The sequence below is a fragment of the Rhipicephalus microplus genome, chromosome 6 (assembly GCF_043290135.1).
Source record: "Rhipicephalus microplus isolate Deutch F79 chromosome 6, USDA_Rmic, whole genome shotgun sequence".
In the NCBI taxonomy this organism is placed as follows: domain Eukaryota; kingdom Metazoa; phylum Arthropoda; class Arachnida; order Ixodida; family Ixodidae; genus Rhipicephalus; species Rhipicephalus microplus.
The window spans coordinates 164,392,305-164,417,844 of record NC_134705.1 but is presented as its reverse complement, the minus strand read 5'-3'; the positions used below and the strand labels follow the sequence as shown (position 1 = coordinate 164,417,844).

Here is a 25,540-nt window from a genome sequence, read left to right as displayed (position 1 = left end):
AGCAAAGCGTTGAAAACACTTGCCTTTTTAAACGTAGCGTTCCATTGTCAGCGCAGCGTGATAAATGCTATGCTCCTTAAAATTACTTATGTATGACTTTCCTAGTACAAAGACACACTTACGGAATATAGACGTGTTATGGTGCCTGATGCATGCGCAATTATTGCTTTTTGTTTAACAATCACACAAGAATGAACGCCTAAACTGGAGCGTTAGGGGGGTGCTGCAGATAAGGTTGGCCATTTGAAATATTGTACGGAGCCCTTTGGAGCATCGTTAAGATGGACAAACAGACAAATGCACATACAGAGTTACAGTGAGACCAATATTTTTCTGTTGAAGTACCCAAAGAAAGACTATCGTTTTTAAAAAAAGTGCCACTTAACACCAGTACGGAACGCAAGAAACTACAGCAGCAGTGAAGCCGGAGGAGAGCAGCCGGTTACTTGGCGCAAAGTTAAACTGCAACGTCCCCACACTCCCCAGGAGCAACTCGCCCCCACCTCGAAAGGAAGAGCTAAGACACTGGAAAAGCATCTATAAATGTTGTAAACGCTAGCTGCAGCCGCCGAACAAGGCGCTAGTAATGCAACACGCCGATCATGTTTCTAAACCCCAGAGCAAGCATATATATATATATATATATATATATATATATATATATATATATATATATATATATATATATATATATATATATATATATATATTGAATGAACTTGCATATAGCGCATTTGAAAAGGAACTTGTGGGAGTGTCAGTCACCTTTTCAAATGTGCTATCTGCAAGTTCATTCAATATAGAAAATACCCGGACCGGTCGTGCCTTCCCTTCAATTTCTCTCTCTCTCTCTCTCTCTCTCTCTATATATATATATATATATATATATATATATAGGAAAGAAGTGTATACTTAAGGGCTCGTTTTTTGCGTGTTTTACACAATAATAATGAGATCTAACAGACAATAATGCCAAGTAAAGTATAGGGGAACATATTGGACCGAATGGTCATGTGAATATGAAGAAAAAAAGGGGGTGAAAAGATAACTTGTCATGGGCTGGACCCGAACCTGCGAAAACACGAAAAAAAAGAAAGTATACACTTCTTTCTTTAATTCATTAACGAGAATCTCGTACTGGCAGACTTAGTGCCGTTAGGTTGTATACGAGGGACTATTGGTCAGCTGCCCGCTCGTAACAAGTTCACATGCTACGTGACGCCGAACAGGCTCAAAAGAGTGTGCCACACTCCCCGCCATGGCTACTGGTGGCGCTGACTGACACTCCCACGTTTAAATTCACATATAAACCCAAAAAAGTGGCAGGGGGGATAGCTGCCGTGGTAGCTCAGTGGTAGAGTATTGAACGCGTCATTCGAAGGTCGCAGGTTCGGATCCTGCCCATGGGAAGTTATCTTTTCACCCACTTTTCTTTCTTCATATTCACATTACGATTTGGTCTAATATCTTCCCCTATACTTTCCTTGGCATTATTATCTGTTAAATCTCATTATTAATATATATATATATATATATACATATATATATATTAAGGGTAGGAAAAAGGGAAAAGGTAAGAGGGTAAAAGTCGAGTGAAGTAAGGGCCGTCTAGATGCCCAACAGGTCCGCTGTGACCCGTCCTTGCGCGCTTAATGCAAACACTACGCCAATTCTTCGAAATTTTGCTTCATATCGAACGAACAAGGAACAAGCTTGAACTATAGCTATAGATTGTTTCTTCACCCACAAGTAAATTCGTTCTTTGTGGCTTCGGGCTACAAACGGGTGGTATAACCAAGACACTTCTTTTTCTGCGGCCACCAGCCCACAACAGTGCGCCAGATTAATGTCAATTGTCCAAAAACTGGGCAAACCTGGCACCGTTAGATATTGATAAGGTGTAGCGAACCACATAGAGTTCTCTAAAATTAACCAGACCGGATTCTGGCGCAGCGATCGTTCGGCGACAATGGAAATGGTGGGTAGCACACGGATTTGCCTAGTCATTATGCTTGCGCGCTTCGAACGCACCTGTGACTTTGTTTAATGCTGTGTTTTGCCTTTGTTTCATATGAAAGAACAAACCCATGCGAGCTTCGTCAGTTGATTAGAATTGATGTGCCTAAAAGGTCAAGGCGGTAAAGTGCAACTGCAGAACATTCGTTTACAGTCATTTTGTGACAAAGCAGCTCCAAGCCGCGCGAAGCCAAACGGAGACAGAAGAACGGGAATTAGAATAATCCATTCCCTACTAGTCATTACCACACTCACTGAACCGCCATGCGTTGCAGCTGCCATAAGCGCTCGTGCTTAGTTTCTCGTACTGTACATATTGAAAAATATACATGGAGAACGGCGTTCTTCGTAGCCGTCGGTTAGGTAACAAAGTGGATTCTTATTTTTTACGCAGACTACGGCCAGGCTAAATATTCTGCCACACAACTACACCGGCATTGCCGCCTACAGCGTAGAGATGGACGACTTCTACCAAATTTGCGACGACAAGAAGTTCAAGCGGCTAATCTCCATCAAAACGAAGATCACGGAACTCACTAAGTCGGGTATTGAGTGATTGTCATCACACTCTTCACAGGACATCCCTGAGCTTAGTTCTCTTTTTTTTTCTTTTAGCACTTTTTTTCTCCCACGCAGCTGAACTTCCTTGCACATGAGAAACGTGGACATTAAACTGTGCTTAACTTCTCGGGGAAGGAAGAGGGAGTTGTGGTGAATTGGACTAGGTGGTTGGTTGTGTGCGTCGACGCAGTAGTGTATGCAAAAGGTGGGCTAAATAAAGAATCTTCTTGATTCGAAAATAAACTCTTTCATTCAATAAGCGTTTTTCATTCAAGATGAGCCTTACGAATATTGCATATGCCCGATGGGTTTAGCATCGTTAAAATGGAGTTGCGCATTCTGTATCAAAAGTAGAGCATTTCCTGGTGTCGCATGGGCGTTTCCAAGGCCATTGAACCAAAGGTCTATCGACTCAACTGACAAGAACGAGCAGCCCGAGTTTGAAGGCCATCGAGTCAATGGTCTATCGAGTCAACGCAGCACCCCACACCACCTTTGAAACTTCGACGGCTATTGAGCTACGGAAGCGGAAACAGCGCAAACGCCACTCTCGTTCTCAGTGTGCTCGAATCCCCAGAGGAGAAAAAGAAAAGGTGCACTTATGTTTTAACACTAGCATGTGTGGACGTTATAAGTTATCCAATGAAGTATAGAAACATCGTGCTGACTGTGTATCAGGCTCTGGAGTAGCACACTGCATCAATGAAATAATACACAAATTACAAACGCAAGAGATAAATTTGAGGGCATGTAATAATATATTCGGGGTATGTCTCGCAAGAGCAAATATAGAGCTTGTTTTTCGTGTTGTAATAACAGTACATCCAACGGAATCAAATCGACGTTCACATTCCATCAAGCCCACAGCCAATAAGGGTGTCCTAAGAACCCCATCGTCGAAATTCTGATGGACGGGGTGGTTTAGCAAAAAACAAATAACTTTTGTCTCAACATGTCAAGGCCTTGAGCAAGTGGGCCTTTCAAAAAACGAATTCTTCGCTACGGGCGTGTACCTTCTATGCATACTTTCCTAAACCTTTTAGGCGCCTTGTATGCACTGTGCGTATTGTTTAAACGCCTTCTACTCTTGTTTGTTGCTCGTCATGCCTACTTTAAGAAAAGCAAGGACGTTGAGGTTCCGATAAATTTAACCTCCAGTGTGCGGAGTGTTTCTTTGTTCAAATTCACTGTGTATTTGCCATGAAGAGTTTGCTGAAGGCACTACCATGTTTACCGAGTCGTTTGAGCCACTCTCCGCGTGACACGTCAAAAGTGTTATTTTTTTTTTCTCTAAATGGTCATAACTGAAAACGATATCACTGAATGTTTTAGCCTTGCATTCAATGCCGTTTATTCAAAAAGAGGACATTAAGAACTCCTGCACAAATAGACATCTCAGCTGAAACTTCAGTCATATTCATTACTCCAAAGCATGTAAATAATATGTTGTGACACAATTTGTTTCGCGATAAGATATCGTATGTAGTTAGAATATGACGTGTAAATATGAAGCACTTACTGGGTGTTTTACTTATGTCGCATCTGAATGGGTTTACCACCCGCGTATGAGTCGCTATCATCAAGACACTCTCCCCAACACGACCTTTCTCGAAGGAGCGAGTCAGGCCGAAGCGGCAACCCGGTTGCAAGTCACCTCTGCAATCGCAGCGACGCTGCCAAACGGTGTACTATTACAGAAGTCTTTTTTTCATGACTCCTCCGATCGCGACGATAAGGATGCGTAGAACTGGCGACCAAAAGCGACGGCAGCAGAGGTGGCAGTGAATTCCATCCGAGTTGTTGCTTCGTCGCGTAGAGTACTGTGGCATTTTTCAGTTCATTTAACGATGAAGCATCCGTCATGGACTCTACCGACATGCCTCATCGTAATCCTTCTCTACGAGCCGGCACTTTCACAGGTGAGGGCACATCTTTTTTTTTCTTTCCAAGTGATAGCTTAGCAGGTTAAGTTCCACGTAGCCCAGCTCGGGTACGAGGGTTCGAATCCACTGCCGCATCGACCACTCTTTAATAATCTCAAAATGCAAGAACATCCGAGCCAGGTCTGTAGCCAGGAATTCTTTTCGGGGGAGGGATAGGCAGTTCTTCATGAAACAAGCGCCAATAAGTACGAACACTCAGAAAGTACACAAAGTGAGCGCTCACTAGCAACTGAATGCTTCTTATTTCGAAGGGAGCACTCTTTTATATAAGCACACGATGCACATACGTCACCACAAACCATCTCTATTGTAAACAACATCAAGTAAGGAAAACCCACTCTCATAATCAATTGCATACAACCTAAAAAAACTCGTGTTAAGCCCCCCCCCCCTCCTTTCAAAAAAACAAGCAAAGGCAAGAAAAGAGATGCACTTAATTATGTGACGTTCACAAAAGCAAATTCAGATTCTGTTAACAGTGCAGATGCCTGACTAACGCACTTGCCACCTCCTATTTCAATTCGATACGCTTCCGTTATTTCTCTGCTCGTCCGCTTGAGTGCCTGTAAACTATTTGTGTGTCAGAAAGCTTTGGCTGGCAAGCGCACTTCTTATTCCAACATGCCCAACTGGCAGTCATCCTAAAAGCAGGCAGTTTTCAAAAGCCTTGCGAAGCACCGGTCTTTATTACTTTTACTGGATAAGTAGCACACACTCTCCATCAAAATTTCGAGGGGGGGGGGGGGGGGCTGGGTGAGGGAGAAGCTAGGGTACCTTTTCTGGCTACGGGCCTGACAAGCGCTTGAAGTCAGACGGGTTGCTATTCCGGCGAGTTGATGTTTCATAACAGCAGCGTGTGTTGGCGTGACACATATAGCAAAAGTACCACGATACTTGTAATCCAAGAGTGTAACTACAAAGAGAAACTATAGATGACAGGCAAAACAGTCTGCTTGTGTTATTGTGTCTCTGTGTGGTTAAGTGTCTTCATTTCAACATCATGAATCATCAACGCGCCCTCACAGTGGTTATGTCGAGACTCACGAAAGGGCATATGAGCATTTACCTTCCAGCCCTTCATTTCACATCCTTCAAAACTGCTTATCTACGCACAAAAACCGCAACTCGCCTTGCGAGTTGCGTTTTGTAACTTTAGCGTCTATTTTATATGCGGGCTTATTTCGAAACGGCCTCTTAGAAGTCAACTATAGAGGGTTTCGCCAGCGTCTACCAGGCTCTGGGCAAAATTGTGCGTTCACCATAAAGCCACCCTTGGAAACTTCCTGTATTGGTTGTTTTCGCGCAGTTTTAGCCCTTGTTACTGGCCATGGCTACTTGTGTTCCAAAGTTTTATGCGGATAAAATTATGCCGATGAAGCGCTCGCAACTCGAGCACGGCTGTGTCAAGCTTCTTTTTTTAATATGTGGTCTGCAAGCCTGAGCTAATTTTATATGCTACTCAAAACGTTCTGTTTTCCGACCTATGACGATAGAAAAAGCACCTGCATTGCACTGATCACGTGAGAACACTAGATAGCCGCAAAGAGCGCGTAAGTTTGTTCAGTCCACTGCATTAAAGGCAATATAAAGCTCACCTCGGACGAATGACCAGAGGCGATATTCAGATGTTAGACTAGTCGAAGGCCCCCAGTTATAGCGGGAACACATCGGTCGCTGTCGTCTTTCACCTGTGGCAGATAAATGCGCTGACATCGGAAACGGGTAGTAAAACGCGAAAGCGAACAGTGAATACCCATCGCAAAGGCGTTTCTTGTATAGGTCGATCGACATCCATGATGTGTACTGTAAAACGGGGTTTATTGGCGCAAGTAGTACTTGCACAGCAAGTCTATTGATGCGGAAAGCGGGCGGCAGCCACCGACGCAGGAAACACAACGCTCGGGGAAACAGCTCGCGCTCGGCACCTTCGTATACCCCCACCCTCGGAAGGGGAACCTTGTTTTCGCCTATGATGCTGACGCGCACGAAACATGAGCATACCTGATATCAGCGATAAGGAAATAGGTGGAACGTCGAGAATAGGCGTAAAAAGACTCTAAAATGACAGAAGGTGATAATCAGGGGCGAATCCAGCCACCCATTTAGGGGGGGGGGCGTCACTTAATGAACATTGGAAAGGGGTGTGGTCACTGCTTTTTTGTTTTTACTAGCACTAAAACTCTGTAACGGCATAAATACTCTTAATATGTGCTCACAGTGGTCCGCGCTCATTTCTCCTAACTGGTGATAGCAGGTGGCCGGAAAGCACTGAAAAGAGGGGGAGAGGGTACTGACAGGCTTTGGGGGGGGGGCGATCGCTTTTACCCTCCCCCCTCTGGATCCACCGCTGGTGATAATTCTCATTGCTTTTTCTGCAATTGCTCATTCCTGGCCAGACAAATCATATCAGTGTTTCCCTAGGAAGAAGAACAGTATGTTTCGTTACTGTGAATGAGGGCAAAGTATAATGAACTAAGAATGAGCAATGATGGGTATGTGTGGGTTTTAATGAGAACATGAAGAAAGAAAGACGCAACCTTATTTTGAAAAAAAAAACAAGTCCAGCGAGTTATTCAGGGATCTGGGCAGATGTCCCCGCCTAGGTATCGGCCACGAATCCTTGAGCTCTGACGGCGGCCTCGGCCCACTGTACGGCCCACAGTTGGTCTTCGAGGGCATGGCTCAGCAGAGCACTCTCACAGCACGTTCGGTTCGAGGCTGCGTCCTCGTCTGAAGCCTTACCTCTTTCACACTTCCATAGCACGTAATCCAGGGTTGCCTTGGCCTCACAAAACTTGTAGCCCAACGCATAAAGCTCCGGGTAACAGAGATTCATAATCACCGGGTTTGGAAACGTCCTGGTCTGCAGCTGTCGCCACATGACCGCCTGCCTTTTGTTCAGTTTTCGGTGTGCTGGCGGAAATTTGCACCTGGCCAATCTGTAATGCTGGGTATATAGCTTTAAAACTGGTGAGACGATTTTCCCACTCCCATTCCTCAACCGACGTCGTGGACGAGCTGGCGGTGCTGATGGTGGCGGCTTGGTCCGTAAGCCCTCGAGCCGCCCCGTACGCCACCTCGTTGCCGGCGAGCGAGGAAGTGTGGGTGGGTTCCCATAATAACGTAAACATCCCTATTTTTAATTTCGCCCGCAAGTAAAATTTGTAATGCCTCAGGAGAGACGCGGCCGTTGGCGAAGTTGCGGACTACCGCCTGAGAGTCACTGTTAACCACTTCGGCCGTGGTGGTGGCCACTGCGAGCGCCACTTCCTCTGCTGTCTCCACGAGCTCCGTGCGTATACCGTGACGCTAGTCTTGCAAACGTCCTGGTGATCTACTACAGCGGCCGCGAAGCCGCGCCTGTGCGCATGCCTGGCCGCGTCCACAGACACTGTCTCCCTACATCTGTCATACTTCCTCTGTATGTCCTGTGCTCTCTTTTCCTGTCTACCCCTTTGGTATTCGGGGTGCATGTTCTTCGGCAAAGGAAGGAGGACCAGCCTATCCTTTACGTCGCTTGGTACGTCGATTTTGACACCGTGCTGAGTGTGATACCTAATTCATAAACTCTCTAGTATGTGCCTGCCCGTAGGGCTTTTGGAAAGGCGCTCGTACTGCGCTATGTTCTGTGCCTTTATCAATTGCTCCAGCGTGTTGTGGAGACCCAGATCGAGTAATTTACTCGTGCTCCTGTTCATTGGTAGCCCAATCTCCTGTTTGTATACGCCTTCCTGATGCAAAAAAAAAAAAAACAATGTGCACACCGTGAGGAGGTGGCTTAAGCCCAAGCCACGCTAAACCAAGAGGCCTCGCTCATAACATTCATCCACATTTAAATATTGCTCTCCACCGCTCGCTCGGCTATGCCTGGCTGTCACAACACGTTCCGCGTTAGCCTTGTGTGAAAGCACGGCTGGGCTAGAAAGAGCGGACGACGCGCGTTGCGTTTGGCCTCGTGTTTCACGACGTTTTGAAGGAGTGCACAACGAGTACCAGTACATACCGAGTACGAGAGTTCATATACCAGAATACCAGACCAGTGACGATGCGATGCACTCGTTGCTGAGTATGGGAGGCGTTGTCGGTTCGAATCCAGGAAAAACTATTGCGTTGTACCAGAGTTCATAATGTGCTTGTTGCTGCCATCTTTCCGTGGATTCACCATGCATGTTTGGTGTGCAAGTAATGTTAACTACTTCAGCTACCGCACTTGCTAAATAATGATCATGGGCTTCAGTCGTTCGAAGGAAGACGCGCCGCTAGGTGCCTACGTGGGTGGGTCCACATCAAGCGACCCGTCTAGACATTGCACTAGCTCTCAATATATCAATGCACAGGAAAGAACCAACTGCATCTGAGAAGACAAGTTTCACTTTCGTGTTACACCGATTCCTATGACGGAGACATCAGCCAAGTTATCTTTTTCAGCGTTCTCTCCGTGGTATCTTCGTTGTTTTTGATGTTTTTTGTTTTTCTGTATTTTTAAGTGCAAATGTATTTCTTAGTCGGGCTATATCAGGCGTCGGTCGTGATCCGTCCACCGCCCTCTGCCATAGCAACAGCTGCAGGCGCGCGCGCTTATCTTCGCCCGTACACTCGGCTACAACTTTTTTGGCACTGAAGGGGAAGCCACGGGGGCGGAGCTTCGGCACCTGTAGCAATACGCCAAGTAGTCCGATGTGGCGCGCGTCTCGTAACGCTACGGAAAGTGACGGAGGAGCACCAGCAGCGTTTCATGTAGACGCAGATGCCGCTCAGTGTTTGAGCTACACGTAAAAAGGCAGCAACTTTCCCGCGCGCTCAACGTGAATTCACAACGAGAAAATAAAAAGAACTACGAACATCTTACTGCTGTGACCTGCGTTCTGTCTCGAATAGCTCCACGAAAAAAATAACGCAGGAATTTCTATATTTGACTTTGAAAATATAAGCTCTATTGTGGAACTACTTTAAATGGCGGTAGGATGCACGCGATTTGGCTCTGTAGCTTTCCTCCAATGCCAAGAAAAGTTGTCACCAAGTGTAGCAACCGGAGCCCCCACCTTCTTGGCTTGAACGTGACTTGCCACCGCCTCAATGCAGTGCGTGAAACGCGTTTGTAGCGTTTGTGTTGCGTTTGTGTAGCGTTTGTGTTTAACCGTGCACGCTAGCTACTAGAGCTGGAAGTGCATACCGCGTTTCTCATGACAGAAAAAGGCCGCGTGCTGCGCATGGCGCTATTTGCCACACAGTGTAAGAAAAAAAAACATTCTTCTTCTAACGCCGTGTTCTCCTGAGCGAAACGCCGTTATGGACGCTACGCAGTGCATACGCATTTCTTCTATTCCCTTCGAGGAGGTGGGGGCATTTTTTTTAATCGTTCGGGTATGCTTAGATTCCAACTCGCGACACTTCTCTACCTCCCTCCAACTAAGTTTCAGGAGGACGACGCGGACCACTCCCATGCCTCGCACTTTCCTTGGGCAAGGATGAACGCCACTGGTACGGACCTGGTCTTCCTCCTTGACCGATCCGGGAGCGTGGGCCACGCGGGCTTCGAGACAGAGCTGACGTTCGTGGACAGCTTCGTCAGTCACTTTGACGTGATGGCCAATGCCACGAGAGTCGCTATCGTGTCATTCAGTGACACGGCTGGTGGGTACCACACGTTTCTTTGCACAAGGGTTGCAATGACCACTTTTCACTAGCAAACAAGACAAGTGTTCTAGGCAATGAGGAAAAAAAAAGCTACAAGGGTGGGGCATCTGTGCATGTCCAGTTCAGTCAGGCGTGCGTCTCGTAACGCTGCCGAAAATGATGGCCGCGATGGCTGTGCGCAATCAGTGTTGTATACCGACCACGGTGTAAGATTTGTATCTTACACCGTGATACCGACGCAGACGCCGCGTGGCGTTTGAAGCGCAATTAAACGGTGCGACTTTCTCATGCGTTCAAGAATGCAAAGTGGAAGCGTGTAAAGTAAAAAGGAAAATGCAAATATCCAACTGGTGTATACTGCTTCCTGTCTGAAAGCGCTACATGAAGAAAACAAGGACCTGGTTTTTAAATATCAAGTAGAACATGCAGATGTGATTGTGGATCGATTGTGGAACTAAAACCGTCCTATAGATTTTTCTTCTTGGCGAAGTCAGTGAGAGAAACATTATTGAAGCGTCTGTCCTGGCTAGAATGCGGCTCCCGGTCCCCTCCTTAACCCCCTTTCCTCAGGCGGCGGACAAACCTTGAGTACTGATGGCGTCTTCGGCCAGCCGGACAGTCCAGAGATGGTATTCCGAGCACGTGTTGAGAGGCAAAACCTCCAACTCCTCGACAATGGTCATTGTAAATGTCGGATTTGTGCTGTGTTTTATTGTATGAGTAGCTGCGGGACAGTACCATAGGATATGGTCGAGCTAAGCGTCAAGTGCACTGCATGCCTTGCGTTGGGGTGAGTGGACGGCGGAGTAAATACAGCTGTACGGTGAAGGACAGGAGAAAGTGCGTGTGTGTAATAATCGTCGAGTAGTATAATTGCTGTTTCTTAAGGGAACATGTTGGGAGGTGGGTGTTTAAGCAGGGCCTTATACGGCTGTACAGTAGGATTTCTCCGAAGGTAACCACTCTCTCCCTCGCATGGTCGGGAAAAGAAGAGACCATCATCTCTCGCTCAGGCGCATTAATTCGCGAGGGTTGGTACTTTGTGGAAGGACGAGCCCGGTGGACGAGAGCTCGGGTAGCTTCATAAGCGTATTCGTTCCCCGCGATCGAGCCCCGAGTGGCCCGGAGGCCAGGTGATCGCAACGCAGTGGCGGCGTGACAGAGGCGTGCTTGCGAGAATGCGGCGAAGATTTGCGAACGGTGGACGACCTGCTCCATGGGAATACACAAACGAGAAAAAGACACTTCAACAGTTAATCAGCATTTGACGAGTAACAGATGCAAAACGCATAAAAACCAACTTGTCACATACGTATGATGGTCACAGAGCTTTTATACCTAAAGCATTACCACATATATTCCAATGTTTTTATTATCTGCCTCTTAATGTTTTTCCGGCTCATTTATTCCCGTGATAATTAATTTCCCGGATCTTAGTGCTGTCACTTGTCAACAGGTTATCCTCTTTGTTGTTATATCTTTATATTTTGTTCTCTGTGAAAGAGTTTGCATTTTTCTCACTCACTAAAACCGAATAAGCATATACCATACGCCAAAGATTCTCCGTCTCTTATTAAGACGTTAGAGGGTTTTATAGTTTGAATACTGGTCAGCAGCAAACGTTTTGCAAATTAATACTAAAAAGACAAAAGCCGTGATTTTCAGACCAAAATCTAAGCAGATAACCTGCGATCACATCACCCTTCTTTACACAAATGAAGCAATAGAAATAGTGAGTAGTGTGAAAATACTGGGAGTTACCTTCACACAAAATATGCTTTGGGATTTACACATCGAATCAGTTTTAGGCAAGCTATCTCGTGTGGTTGGTATGATGGCGCGTCACAGATTGATATTACCTTTTAAAATAAAGCTTCTTGTTTACAATGCGCTCTTTTTTTCTTCCTTGTATTATTGTTTTTTGGTATGGGGTACGACGACATATACAAATCTTGAAAGACTTCATGTACTGCAGAAAAAATTTCTACGGGCGCTTTTCAATGTACCCTACAATTCCCATACTTCAGATTTATTCTTGAAGGGAAATGTCATCCGCGTGTTTACCCTATACAATTACAAGTTAAGTATAGCGTTCAAACGAGAGATAAAGGAAAACCTAAAGTTTTTCCACGAGTTATCTCATCTTGCCAAAAACACCCATTCATACGGCACTCGTTACATAGAACAGTGGAAGGTGGTCACTGCGCGGACAAGCTATTCTATGCAGAAGCTATCATACACGCTGCCAACCCTTTTAAATTCATTTCATAAATTACACATTGAATTGAAAATAACTTCTGCACGAACACTGCGCGAGCATTTCATCAATTCATGCTAACATAGTAAATAGTGTAAAATATTGCTTTTTTCATTCTTCCTTACTGATGTGTTTTTTTTTAGACATATCTGTATTCCGAATATGTGTTTCTTGTGATTTTTTTTTTCTCTTTATGTGAATGTTTGCCATCGCTGCCTGCACTGTAGGGGTGGCTGCGGGCCTCTGTCAAGTTGCTTGTGCCTTCAAGCAACTTTTACCCGCAGTCTCCTCCATCGCTGATGGAAATAAAAATTATTATTATTATTATTATTATTATTACCTGCTTGCCATATAACCACATGTGGCATTCCTGGTATTATGTAACTTTTTTGTTTTTTGTTACGCTATATTGGAGATCCACCTTATCGCAGTCCATTGTACGAGGCTTCATGTATTAATGAACTCGTGTACACGTGATCCCCATGCATACATGGGGGACGTCCTCTTTTTGCACTTTATCACTGTAGAAGTTTTTGTTTTTTCCTCTTTAGAGTACTGCTTATTTTTGGTCTTGTCAGCGTTACCGAGTGACATCCTATGATTTGATAATGCATTATTGCATTCTCAGTGGACCCTATTTCTCAGTAGCACCGTGTATACCATAGCGGTGTACCGTAGCTTATATAGTTAAATATGAATAAGTAAATTTTCGTTCATTCTGAGAAAACCTGCCTTGTTGCAGGCAAAGTCCACCACTTGGTGCATTTGAACGGATGGATTTTAAAAGTATTATCAGAGACGATTTTTTTCTGAAGTTTTTCTAGTTATAAAAGGCGCCCTATATTGCCCATGTGTTTTACGAATATACAACACACAAATGTGAGAACATGCGAACATTCACGAGAGATGTGGGTACCTGGGAATTTTATGTACAGCCACGCGAATCATTTCCTATCCTGCTCTGCGGCACATTTTTTGTCAGCCAGTGCCATATGAAGGAAACAATTTGTAAAAAAAAAACGTTCTGTGGGCATTCGCTTGTGTTCATCCATTGTGGAACTTAATTCAGTCATATGGCGAAAATACATCACTCATATCAAATATAAAATATACAATACGTCCCTCGTAGACAATAGTTATAGATTTGGGAGACTATCTCCTGTTAAAACTCGGAAGGGGAAGTGTGACATAGCATCTTTCCTCTACGTTTTTGACCGACGCAAGGCTTGTTGCCAGCATATTCTTTGGTCGCACGTACCTCAACGCTTGCACATGCTTCGCCCTCTCCTTTCACCTGCTCTCTCACAATCCTTTCTTTCTTTTATTCCCCTCAGTCGTGCATGCCGACTTCCTCAAGGAGCCTGGAAACAAGTGTCAGCTATCGAGGCTCAGGCAAAGCGCAGCCAACGTAGCCGACTATCACGGCACCAACACGGGCGCCGGCCTGCAAGAAGTTCGAAAGATATTCCAGAACAGCCGAGAGCACGCGGCCAAGGTGAGCCCCTTCAACATGAATAGCAGTACAGCAGCTCATTGTCCACGCCTTCAAGCAGCGAAGCTCGAAGCCGTGGGTTCGACTATAGGTCACAGTGATCTTATATTTATGTCGACTGAATGTGCATCTTCACTTAAATTTAAGTGAGTGTTATCCCAGGCCATCAATGTTGAGCTTGCGTGTTCAAATACATGGCGTGCCTCGAAACCATATCGTGTTTTTTCTTTGCCAGATACCCCCGAATTTCGAGTGGGCCCTTTACAACTTCAGCCATAGGCTTGATGTCATTGAGAAGCAACAAAGCAAAGAAGTAATAGGGACTGAAATGTCACGTATATTTGTGTTGCTTTCAGTCGATATTCCCATGTGCTCCTCCACCTGTTCTGGAGTGGTTGCGGTGAATACTGCTAAACTAATCTGAAAACGAGAACAGATGAGGCAGTGATGGCAAAACTTTCTTGTCTACTTGCACTTTTTTTCGAACGCTGAGAAGAGTTTCATTTCGAGTAAGAAACGAAATTGCGACGAAGAAAGCGATGAAACCGAGCTCACAGCGATAGCAGCAACTACCACCGAAAGCATGTGCCGTCAGCGCCCCAAGCGGAAAGCACCGGAATGCTGTCCGGGGAATCGTATAGCAGGCGTTGAGTCACCTGACAAAAGTTGAGCGCATGCCCACCGGCTCGTCGTTCTAGTAAACCAACGAAATTGGGTGTGGGGTAAAGGAGAACCAATTAACATTGCGCATGTCTGTTGCTATGATGACGCACACGCGAGGAGGAAAGGGACATTGACATTGGCCACTCTTCGAGGTCAAAAGAGCGCACAGTATTGTTTTCTGTGTTTACAGAGTGAAAGACGTACTATGAGGGAAAGACTGTTCGACGCATTGCATGGTTTTGGTTCCAAAGCAATCGCACCTATTCACCATGCTTGCAACAGTGGCGGCGATTACAGTGTCCTGTTGCATTTTTATGGAGTAAACCGATATAATCATTCGGCTCTCACTTGTTTTGTAAGAAGTGAGATGCGCTACATACAAGTGCTAAGACAATTTCCTAGTAGGCGTTGGCTAAACGTGAGTAGTACGATGAACGTCCTAAGAACGTTATATACTACGATTCACTTCACAATTACTGCTTTACAGAAATCACGATGCAATACATTAGGTCTTTAAATGCTATTGCTAAACTTATGGCCGTACGCAACGTATAATTTATTGCGGGAAAGTTCAATACGCCACTATATATTCTAATCCTGCACCAACAAAGTGCTCAGAAAGCACATCCAAGATTGAGTAATGCTCAAACCTTACGGTTCCTTGCAAGAGCACTGTGTCAGTTCGAGGTCATTAGGAGATGACTTTATCCTGTCGCACACATAAAATTAAATTATTGTGACGCTCCTGATTGCTATGATGATTATGATGATTTTGATGAATGCCTTACCATATAACCCAGGCAAACGTTGACGGGCCAGTCTTGGATCATCATTGCGATGCGCAGGTTCTCCTCTTAGTGACAGATGGCCTTCCGACAGTGGGTCCAGATCCGGTGACAGAGGCGAACCACCTAAAGGATGCTGGAGTCGAGATCTTCGTATTCGCCATTGGAACAAGCATCATGAGGCGAGCCCTCGCAGATATTGCGTCGTCCCCAGACCACCTGTTCGAATGTGAAACCGTCATGGAGTTCCTTAGAAGCTTCGACCCGGGCAAGTGACCCAAAGCCTAACGCCCCACCCGACACATACCATATTTATTCAATTCGCATCGCGCTCCCCGATTCCAACACGCACTTACTTACATGAACCAAAAGCAAAAATTCAGCTACAGCATACAGTGAAAAAGTATGTGCCACAATCTAACAAGCATGCACTTTCGACAAAAAAAAGCTGCACGTTGTAACTGTGTAAATACGGTAGCATATCTTGCGGCGTCGACTTCTCAGTGTGCTCGTCTAGCTGAGGGTAACCATTTTAAGCCATACTGACGATGTTTGATGCTTTATTTCTCCTTATTAAAAGTCGGAAAGGTACCGATGCTCATGCGGGTGAAATCCTTTGTGTCCATTACGAAAATTGTAGTATGAGTGCACTTTCAAATACAAGTACATTGGTTGAAAGGACAACGGCGTTAAACCATCACAACGACGCAGAAGAATTTTATTGGACAAACATTCAATACAATGTTATGAAACCACTCACTCAGCAAACAATGGCACTGATACATCGGTTGATGAACATCAGTTCAACTGATTCTTAGTTTATCGTTCACTAGAGTAATCCTATTGCAAAGAAATTAGCCTATCTAAATTTCTCGTTACCCAGGCGATCATAGATAGCCTCCTTCAGCTGCGTCTCCTACAGACAAAGACCTCCATACACGCTTTTAGCATGAAGCGGATCATTAAGAGCCGCATGGTGTGATGCCTTATGAGCAGCGTTTCGAGTTAAAGTGCCATCAATGTAAATCAACATTGAAAGCCGTTTGCTGTGATTGTCTCTTACACCTATTGGGTCACTGAGACACTCATAGTAACAGATCCCAGCCTCTGCAATCGCATGCTAAAGAATCTGCCAGACGGTGATTACACATCAGACTCATCCTACAGCGAATAAAATAATACTGTACCTAAATTTGTACGACAATGGGCAATTACTGCGGAATGGGTATGGGGCGTCTTCATATGCATATGATAGTTGCATACCCACCCGGAGTGTAACAGCCTTAGGTGCAATTCCTAGATGAGAGGGCAGGGTTTCAGCTAGAGGAAGAGAAAGACGTGCGATGATCCCTCATTTCACTCTAACTGGCCGAAAGTCCTTGTGCTTCAGGAAACCGTATGTTCCCAGACAAAATCCAAAGATGATTTCTTGGTCCTAAATTGCGCAGAAACGCTTCCGATTCTTGCTTGGTTAATACCGATACATTGCAAAGCTTGGAATGAAACAGTTCTTGGAAAGCAAAATTAGAGGTGAATGACGACCAGTATTGACAAAGACCTGCAGTATGAACATAATTGTACATCTCAAAAAAATTATCGGACAGCTCCTATTGAGTGAGCGCATGTGGCAGTCTTGGTGGCAACGCGTTTCTTAGATTCAGCGCGTGCGGCCACGCCCTTATATTCATGCGTCACTCTTATTGTTATAGCCGTAACAGACCAGCTATCACAGCTATCAGTGCTCCAGCACGCGAGACAAGACTGCTTTGCGCCTCGCACTGCGCCAAGTCCATTGAATATACCTGTGAAGGGTACCTTGTTGGGCTAGATTGTATCTCATAGTTAGAAAAAAAAGCGCCAAGATCTGTTGTGTGTCAATTTTTCGCTCTACATTTCTTCGCAACGTCGAGTCCATGGAAGGCATGATATCCTTCCCAGTTCCTCGTAAATATTTTTCGCCTCTCAGAATGCCGACGAGAACACCTAATTTCCCCCCAATTCGTGAAACTGAATCACGTGACGGCTATGCAGATGGCGCCACACGACGATGGACCACGTGGGAGAGCCCACGGAACTGCGACGGTCTCTGCAAGAGCCCGTACCGCGGCCAAGAGGACGACCCGGGTTGCTGCAAAAGGAACGCCGTGTGTGGCTGCGACCTGGCAACGGGAGCTAGTGCCTGTCTCTGTGGACCTGGTTTCTACGGGGACGGTCTTCATGGGCAATGCACGCGTGAGTGGTCGTTATTTTGCCGCTGTTTTGTGCGTAAGCTTCATAAGCCTGACGTTGTTCTCTCATGGAACGTAGGACGTCTTTTTTTATTTCATTATATACACGGATAACAAACACCCATCAGACCTGTAGCCAAAGGCTAGCTGTAGATCCGATAAGAAAGAATACCTAAGACATTCTAGTACAGCAGGGAATAGAAAAAAAGCAGCGGTTGTAACACTTGCAATAAAGAAAACTGTGAATTTTCATTTCTCATGTCAATAGAAAGATATTAAATAAACCAAAAATAACATGCAATAGCTTACCAAAGATGAAGGTAGGGGCAACATAAAGATACGTTCGAAAGATATAGAAACATGTTGAAGAAAAAAAATTAGCTGTAGGAATATCAATCAATTTTTGACAACCCCCATGCATTCATAGATCGTTTCTTTGTTTGTTTGTTTTTCCGTTAATTAGTGTTTCAAACGCTCTTGAAGTTGTTCGCTCTAAATGACACTTCACATAGTATTAAATTACCAGCATATAAAAATTATTATTCACATAACTAATTGAGGCAGAACTAGTTATGATATTGTAACGTGATTACGATTGTTTCACTACTACAAAGCCCAATTTCCATAATCTCTAGCATACACCCAACATGTACTTAAAGAACGGATTGGACCGCGACAAGCAATTGCAAACACTTCTCAGTATCCACGCTATCGGCAATTATGGAGATTCATGCACTACCTCATTTGAAGTTGCTCAGCTTTCTAACGAGGAAGACTCAATATCCAGCATCTACCACTTGAAGACATAATAACCTTAATGATCATGCTACATTCTAATGATGACGCACAAAAAAAAACACTAATGAATAGCACTAGTATAAGTGGCCTCTTTCGAATGGTGTAGAAGTTGTCTTTACGATATCGCGCGTGGGCAACTCTATCGAACACACACTGATAATGGACGCAACCCTGCACATTCAACGAATTACCAAGAACTGATTATGGTTTATCATAATTCCGTTGTTCGCCCAACAATCCTTTTTTCGCCAATTCCCATATTCCCGGGGCTGGGAGCTTACGTTCATAAATCTTTCTTCTATTTATTCATTTATTTCATTTCTCTCGCTCTTTTTCTTTGTTTTTTCAACAGTGAAGCCAGATGAGCGAAGAAGCGAATTTGCAGTCAGCGGGCGAAATCCGCTCTCCACTAGAAAGTGCAAGTTCACAACCAATAAAGAGCAAGACCAAAAACGACACATAGAGAGAGAAAGCGAAACTTCGGTTGCTCTATAGCGTAGAAACTAAGCTCCCTCCACTTGCTGAACCGCCATCTTTGGAATAATGGTATTTGTCGTGTGTTTTTTGGCAAATATGTGCCATCTTTGTAATATGTGCCACAGAGGACCAGAGAAATGCATTTCGCAGTGACTCGAGGGGTCCTCCTCTTCCGTCGTCTGCTTCACATCATACGCTTGACTAATAAGCTTTACTCCTTTCGTTCGATTCACTTCTCGGAAGTGTTTGGCCAGCTCAGGGATCTTTTTGAAGCCGCGCTGCAGGCGGTACATTGTGAGGTGACTAAAACGCAGCGCGCGCTCTCTGCACGAGCCTGTCAGCAAGCGGCAGCACATCGGAGCGAAGGGAAAACGCGCAATCTACATTCCCGATATCTACTTTTCTACTAAAGATGGCGCTGCCTGTCCTGAGTCGCCGCGCCACCATGCGTTGCCTTGGCTTTCTATAGGGAGAGGGCGCGGCACCGCGTCAAAAAGCCTCGCGCTGACGCGCTGTGACCGATACGTGTACCGTCACCCTTAAGGTCGCACATATTTGCCAGGGAACGCACGGCAAATAGCGGTAAGAGAGAGAGAAGTGGTTATATCAGAAGAAATGAAAAGAAAGGTGCCGACCCGTAACTGTCTCTCCTTACGAGGACACCTCAACAGGTCAGCAGAGGAATGGGATATGGGGAATAAAAGATATAGGGAAAAAGAAGGAGGGATAAAAAGAATAGAAGAAATATAGACGGAGAAGAAGCCATCCAGCCAACGAGAGAGAAAAAGAAGGAGATAGGAAAGTGGGGATCCGGTCGAAGCAGTCCAAGGGCGGGGTGCCACAGTGCGAGAGCTGCTCGGCTTCAGGAGACCGCGGAGGGCGAACCAGTCGGCGGGAGCTACGCTGAAGTCGGAGATCGCGAGGGCACAACCGTCCAGCTTGAAATCCTGCGAGCGAATCCAAATAGCGGTAATCAAAGGATGGGGTTTCGCAGGTGGAGGGAGTTTAGTTTCTACGCTAGAGAAACCGAAGTTTCAACTTTTTTTTTGTCGTTTTTGGGCTTGTTTGCTATTGGTTGGGAACTCACACTTTCTAGTAGAGAGTGGATTTCGCCCGTGGTCTGCGAGTTTGCTCCTTGGCTCACATGGCTTCACTGTTAAAAACAAAAACATAGAGAGAAAGAAATGAAATAAATAAATTAATGGAACAAATATTTAATCAATAACGTCACCTCCAAGCCGCGGAAATATGGGAATAGGCAAACAACGCATTGTTCGGCGAAGAGCACAAATATGATAAACAATAATCAGTTCGGGGGAATTCATTGCATGTGCAGGGTTCCATTCATTATCAGTGTATGCTCGATAGAGTTGCCCTCGCAAGATATGGTATAGACATCTTCTACATTATTCGAAAGAGGCCACTTATACTAGCGCTATTCACTAGTGCTTTTTTGTACGTCATCAATAAAACCTCGCGCTGACGCGCTGCGATGGAAACGTGGGGTCAGGTTTTCACGCGTACGTGCGACACAGCTTCGCACAGTCATCCACTTCGCCAAAGGAAATGGTTCACAAATTATTCTTATCTTCCAAGGCAGCCTGCAAGCCGAACACCTACAAGGAGACCTACTTCGACGAGCGTTGCCAAGCGTGCCCTGCGAACAGCGAGATAAGAAACGAGGGCAGCCGTTCGCTTAAGGACTGCAAGTGCAAGACAGGCTACGTCGGTGATCCGGTCAGCGGAAAGCCCTGTGTCCGTGAGTGCGCCACTTGGCTGCTTTCACTTCCAACGTTACTCCATGCAACGTGAGAAATCCCCATAAAACAGCAACTTCTGACAAGAAGATTTATTCTCAATTCTCATTCTTCAAGTGCCTACAGTCAATGAAAGAACAGGAGCTTGGGCATGCTGGTATTCCATCTGAACACATGTAGAGCTCGGAGAAGGGACATGAGTCCCAAGACACTGAGGTACGACGCGCACACTGCTCTAACTTCCTACAAGTGATTTATATTACAAAGCTCTACGCATTCCCGCGTTATGTGAGAACGTAGTCTCGAAATAAATGTCCCTGCCTGACATAGTGCCTGCGACCCATACCTCACAAGCTGTATTCGCCGTGCACTACTAGACCAGATATTCGCAATTTCAGTGGAGCCTTCATTCCGTAAACATTTGGGGGTGACTGCACATACATTCATTTCCTGACACAATATTTCTGGGTTCCCACGCTAAAAATATTCTAACATTTGCAATAACTATGTCTACTTTCAAAAATCTCAACAACAAGAATTTTGTTAGGATTTGCGTCCTCATGAGTGACAAAGTATTCTTATACAGGGAAATATTCAGACGCTTAGAACACCACAGGAATAACGAAGAAGCACAAGTAAAGAGCGTCACTATGATTTACCAACTAGCCCAGCAAAAAACTACTTCTAAACAAATCATTCGCTTTCTCAAATACCACATGACAAATATTTATCTGTGTCTGCGTTTGTAACATTACTGGTGTCTTCCGGACATGCTCAAAAAAGGTGTCTGGACCATGTAATGCATGCGCCAGCTTTTCAAACAAACAAAAAAAAACTGTCGCGAGGCAGTGCCCCTGTGCTAAATAGCTCGGCATGTTCTTCGCATTTATACGTTATTTCATTTAACAATTTACAAAGTTAATGACGGAGGCCTCCCTAATGAAATTGGCCTGCAAGTCTGGAGGCCTACCCCTATGAAAAACATACCGCCCTGCGAGAGATCTACAGCAATGGACACCAGTGAGGCCTGCTAAAGGGCGGTGAGAGCCCTTTATGCCCCTGACACACGGGCACCCTGAAGTGCTTTAGACAAGGGGACATCTTTCGGAAAGGCGTTCGGGTGCAGTGACACACGACAAAGGAGTAACTCCTTTCCGGCAAAGATCCTTTTCGCAAAAGCAGATCCCGCATCTACTTTTCTGGCAGGAAGGGAGTACTCTCGCATACAGTGTGCATAATTTATCAATAGAAGAAAACGTGTCGCAACACTGCGGTGCCCTGTCAGTATTTTTTTGTGCTGAGAAAATGTTTTCATTTTCAGCAGCAGTGCGATTTGTTTAAAAGTGAAGGCCTATAATCTGTCCATACTCTCAAACGCCTGCATTACGTCACTAGCGCGATCATGTTAGGGTTGGCAGCGGCAGTTGCTGTGTCGGCGACGTAGTATCTTGTAACAATGGAGTCAGCTCAGTCGGTGAAGAATAAACCACGCGTCCAGTGGACTGAAAAGGAGACCTGGGCGCTGATAAAGCTATGGGAGGACCATTTAGACGCCTTGCGAGGGCAAAAGCACAACGGTGGAGTGTACCAGGCGGTTGCTGAGAGCCTCACCGACGCCGGTATTCCGCGTACACGGGCGCAAGTTCACATCAAAATTGACAACTTGACACAGACATTCAGATAAGACGGTCACTCACGCTACGCGTTGTCGCGCGCGTCCCGCTTGCATGTTTAGTGTGTGTTAAGATCGGGCCTGTAAAACCCGACATGCATGGGCACCTCACATATCGAGGATCAAAAACAAAAACAGCAACACACCGACTTTTCATAGTTGCCAGACGAACTTAGGTTGCTGCTAAAAACGCAAAAAAGCGAAAGAAAATTACAGGTATGCGCATTATAAGCCACCAGACAATAAAAAAAACGGTTTTATGCTCCGGCGTCGCTGAATGTGATGTAAATGCGCAGACTCTTTTTAATATTTCTAATCTTGCTGCTTCCACAAACAGCGCCATTTTTCTGCAGCGTTCTTCTGAGGCACCGCCTAAAGCAGTAGCCCGGTGCCGTGTGTCATCAGCGCCACTCCTTTCTGCAAATGGTCCTCTTAGGCGACAAAAGGGGTTTACTTCAAAGTACTTTAACTTTTCCCGTGTGTCACGGGTATTAGTCAGAGAAGGACTGTCGTAGCGGAGGCCTCCGATTGCGGGTGGCCATAGGGACTGACACTTGCAGTTCTTCTCACCCGTTCCACCGTTCGCAGCGCTCTCCTGCCCTCCCCTCCAGGCTCCCGAGCACGGCTACCTGGAGGAGAAATGCGACACCTCGTACATGGGCGAATGCTTACTCGGGTGCCACGAAGGGTACAGATTGCAGAGTGGCGAGGATGACGCCGACATCAGGACCTGCCAGGGTGACGGCACTTGGAGTGGGAACACGACCGTGTGTCTAGGTTCGTGCTCTTATTCATTTCCTAATTAAGGCGAAAGCCTTAGGTATCGCATCAAACATGTAAACTCACTGTCGATGGCCTTAGCGCCTCACGTCGGTGGCGTCAGACTGAGCGAGGAAAATAATCATTATGACCAGGATTCGAGGGGCACTTGAACGTAGCGCCATCTCTCGACGGTGATAGCGACAGCCTGCCGCTAACAGGCGAAAACTTTATATCTTTTGAATTAAGCTAGCTATCAAAAACGACTCCGCATGGCTTTCCAGAGTGTTTAATGTCTTACGATGGGGCCCCGTGTATTTTCAATATGCAAGTTTCAATTATACGGGTAAGCAACAGGCTTTGTAATTCGATACTGAAATGTCACCAAAATGTAGGTCTCAGCACTATAGATTCAGGAGTAGTTTTTCATTACTAGCTTAGTTTCAAAGAAATTTTTTTTCCTATTTGTCATTTAGTTACGACAGAACACCTTTGCTGCCACCGAGGGCTTACGCCACGTAAACATGCTCCCCAATCCTGTGCTTGCCAGTGATTCTGCACGTGTGACGCCACCATGGTGTCAGAGATCGCGAAAACCTGTCCCGTAATCAGGAGCGCGCATATCATGATGGTACATGATGGTGGCATCATATGACGTTGTCGCTCGGCTTCAAATTGGGTGAATGGCTAGGTGCAACGCTGGAAGCTTGTAATGCATCCCATTCTAGAGGCAGTGCAAAAACACGTCATCTGTAAAAACCTTTCGTAGGGGAGGGGGGGGGGGAGGGGGCGTGGGAGGATCAGTATACATCGGCTGAGAAGAAAAACAAAGTAAGATTCAAAAGTGGTCGAGTTGGTGCAGATTCATTGTGGCAAACAGTGCGAAATCATAGGCATAGACTAGAAGTTAACACGGCACAGCACTGTATCATACAAACAGAACAGTTCATGACTCGGCAGTGCTCTGCCGTGTATAACTTAACCCCCGTATTCACAAACGCTCCTCGACTCGACTTTCACCCTTTACTTGACAGAGTTGAGCACTGCGCCACTTATCGGCTGAAAATGAGGCTGCGCTACTCAAGAATCGCAACAGATTATCGCTGATATACAGTGACTTGCCCTGCCTAGAGACTGCGCTCCCATTGGCTTTCTCAATTGAAGGTGCGTTGAGTGAAGGGATGTTCTAGAATACGGGGGTTAGTCTATGTCTGCGGTCTTGCGCTGTTAGCCGCAAAAATAAAGAAGATGGCCTTCGCCTTCAAGTCACCTTAGGCGAATGCGCAAAGAACATTGACCTTTTTTTTATGGAAGCTGTATTTGGCACACCTTGATTTCTTCACGTAGCTGTCAGTATGCGAAAACGCATTGTGCCCTCTAGGGAGCAATGAGAGAACTCACTATACTGCTTTAGTTCTGCAAAGTAAAGCTGCGATGCAGGCTAGCTGGTAGAATGCTCTCAAGGTTCAGGTGCTGAACATTTTAGGGGTCCAGGCTGTCGCATGCTGTCGTTATCACTTGGCGTAACTCATGCAAAACCGAATAGGGGATAGCCATCTGTAGCCTGGGGAGTGCGTGCTCACGCCGCAGAGAAGCCTTTCTCTTTTTGTTACTGCAGCGCCTTCATGATGGTACTAACTGTGGTACTAACTGGTACTAATTGATGCTACTAACAACTATGGCTAGGGACCACACAAACCACGAACTAAATTTGAAACGTATAGCAAGCGAGAAATATAGAATGAGAGAGAAAGACAATGAAAACAGGAGGGAAATAGAAATGAAGAAACCAAAAAAACAAAAAATGAAAAGAAAAACAACCAAAGAGAGAAAGAAATAAAGAGAAAACTGGCGAGATAAAAGAAGGATGCCCAGCTCCGAAATCCCTTCAGATTTGGAACAACTAGGGAGAAGTTGTCCAAATCATATTTTCCCCAATGAGTCACAGCTTTTCAAATCATTGTCCGGAATGTCAGCGTAAAGCTCGTACCGTACTGTTCCAAACGTTTCTTACGGCCCTGGTAGGTTACGACTTCAACAATAAGGGCTGAAGATCTTCGTACAATACCAAACAAAAAGTAGGTCCAGTGATGTTTCAGGTGTCACTATATTTAGATACATTCGTGCCTTTTTCCCTCTTCTCTCGTTTCCTTCCTGAAAGGACGACTGTTATATCTGTAGACATCTTGATGTTCGTGCTAAGTCTCTAAATGGCACGTTCACTCGTGTAAACTTTCGTAACTTCTACTAAGCCCTATGAGTGTGCCCCATTTTCATTTTCCTTTGCGCGACAGTTGTGGATATGTGGGATCACTGTAATTACCGTAGTCAATACCTGACACATGTAGCAGCAAGCCACGTGACGAACCAGGCTCACATCTCTGGGCTAATTATAAAATTTCTAGCGGCCCGAAAATACAATCTTTACAAAAAAAATGTTTTCGCTTTACTGTATGACGCGATTCTATCACATCAGATCTAATTTAAGAAAGTTA

The 25,540-nt window shown here is 45.4% G+C and overlaps 2 protein-coding genes across 3 annotated transcripts in view; both read left to right on the top strand.

Annotated features, from left to right (window-relative positions):
• Positions 1–2,836, top strand: part of LOC142765020 (uncharacterized) — a 68,451-nt gene extending 65,615 nt beyond the window's left edge. Inside the window, exon 13 of the mRNA XM_075865566.1 lies at positions 2,411–2,836. Coding sequence (XP_075721681.1) covers positions 2,411–2,572 — 162 coding nt within the window. The 3' untranslated portion in view covers positions 2,573–2,836. The remainder of the gene's footprint in view (positions 1–2,410) is intronic.
• A 1,489-nt stretch (positions 2,837–4,325) lies between these two features.
• The window catches only part of LOC119168354 (sushi, von Willebrand factor type A, EGF and pentraxin domain-containing protein 1), a 68,849-nt gene continuing 47,634 nt past the window's right edge, over positions 4,326–25,540 (top strand). Inside the window, exons 1-7 of one of the 2 annotated variants that reach the window (XM_075866935.1) lie at positions 4,326–4,496; positions 9,941–10,154; positions 13,749–13,909; positions 15,415–15,622; positions 17,386–17,586; positions 20,458–20,616; positions 22,875–23,063. In XM_075866935.1, coding sequence (XP_075723050.1) covers positions 4,425–4,496; positions 9,941–10,154; positions 13,749–13,909; positions 15,415–15,622; positions 17,386–17,586; positions 20,458–20,616; positions 22,875–23,063 — 1,204 coding nt within the window. In that variant the 5' untranslated portion in view covers positions 4,326–4,424. Of the gene's footprint in view, positions 4,497–9,934; positions 10,155–13,748; positions 13,910–15,414; positions 15,623–17,385; positions 17,587–20,457; positions 20,617–22,874; positions 23,064–25,540 lie in introns of both variants that reach the window. The other variant, XM_075866934.1, reaches the window with a different exon arrangement.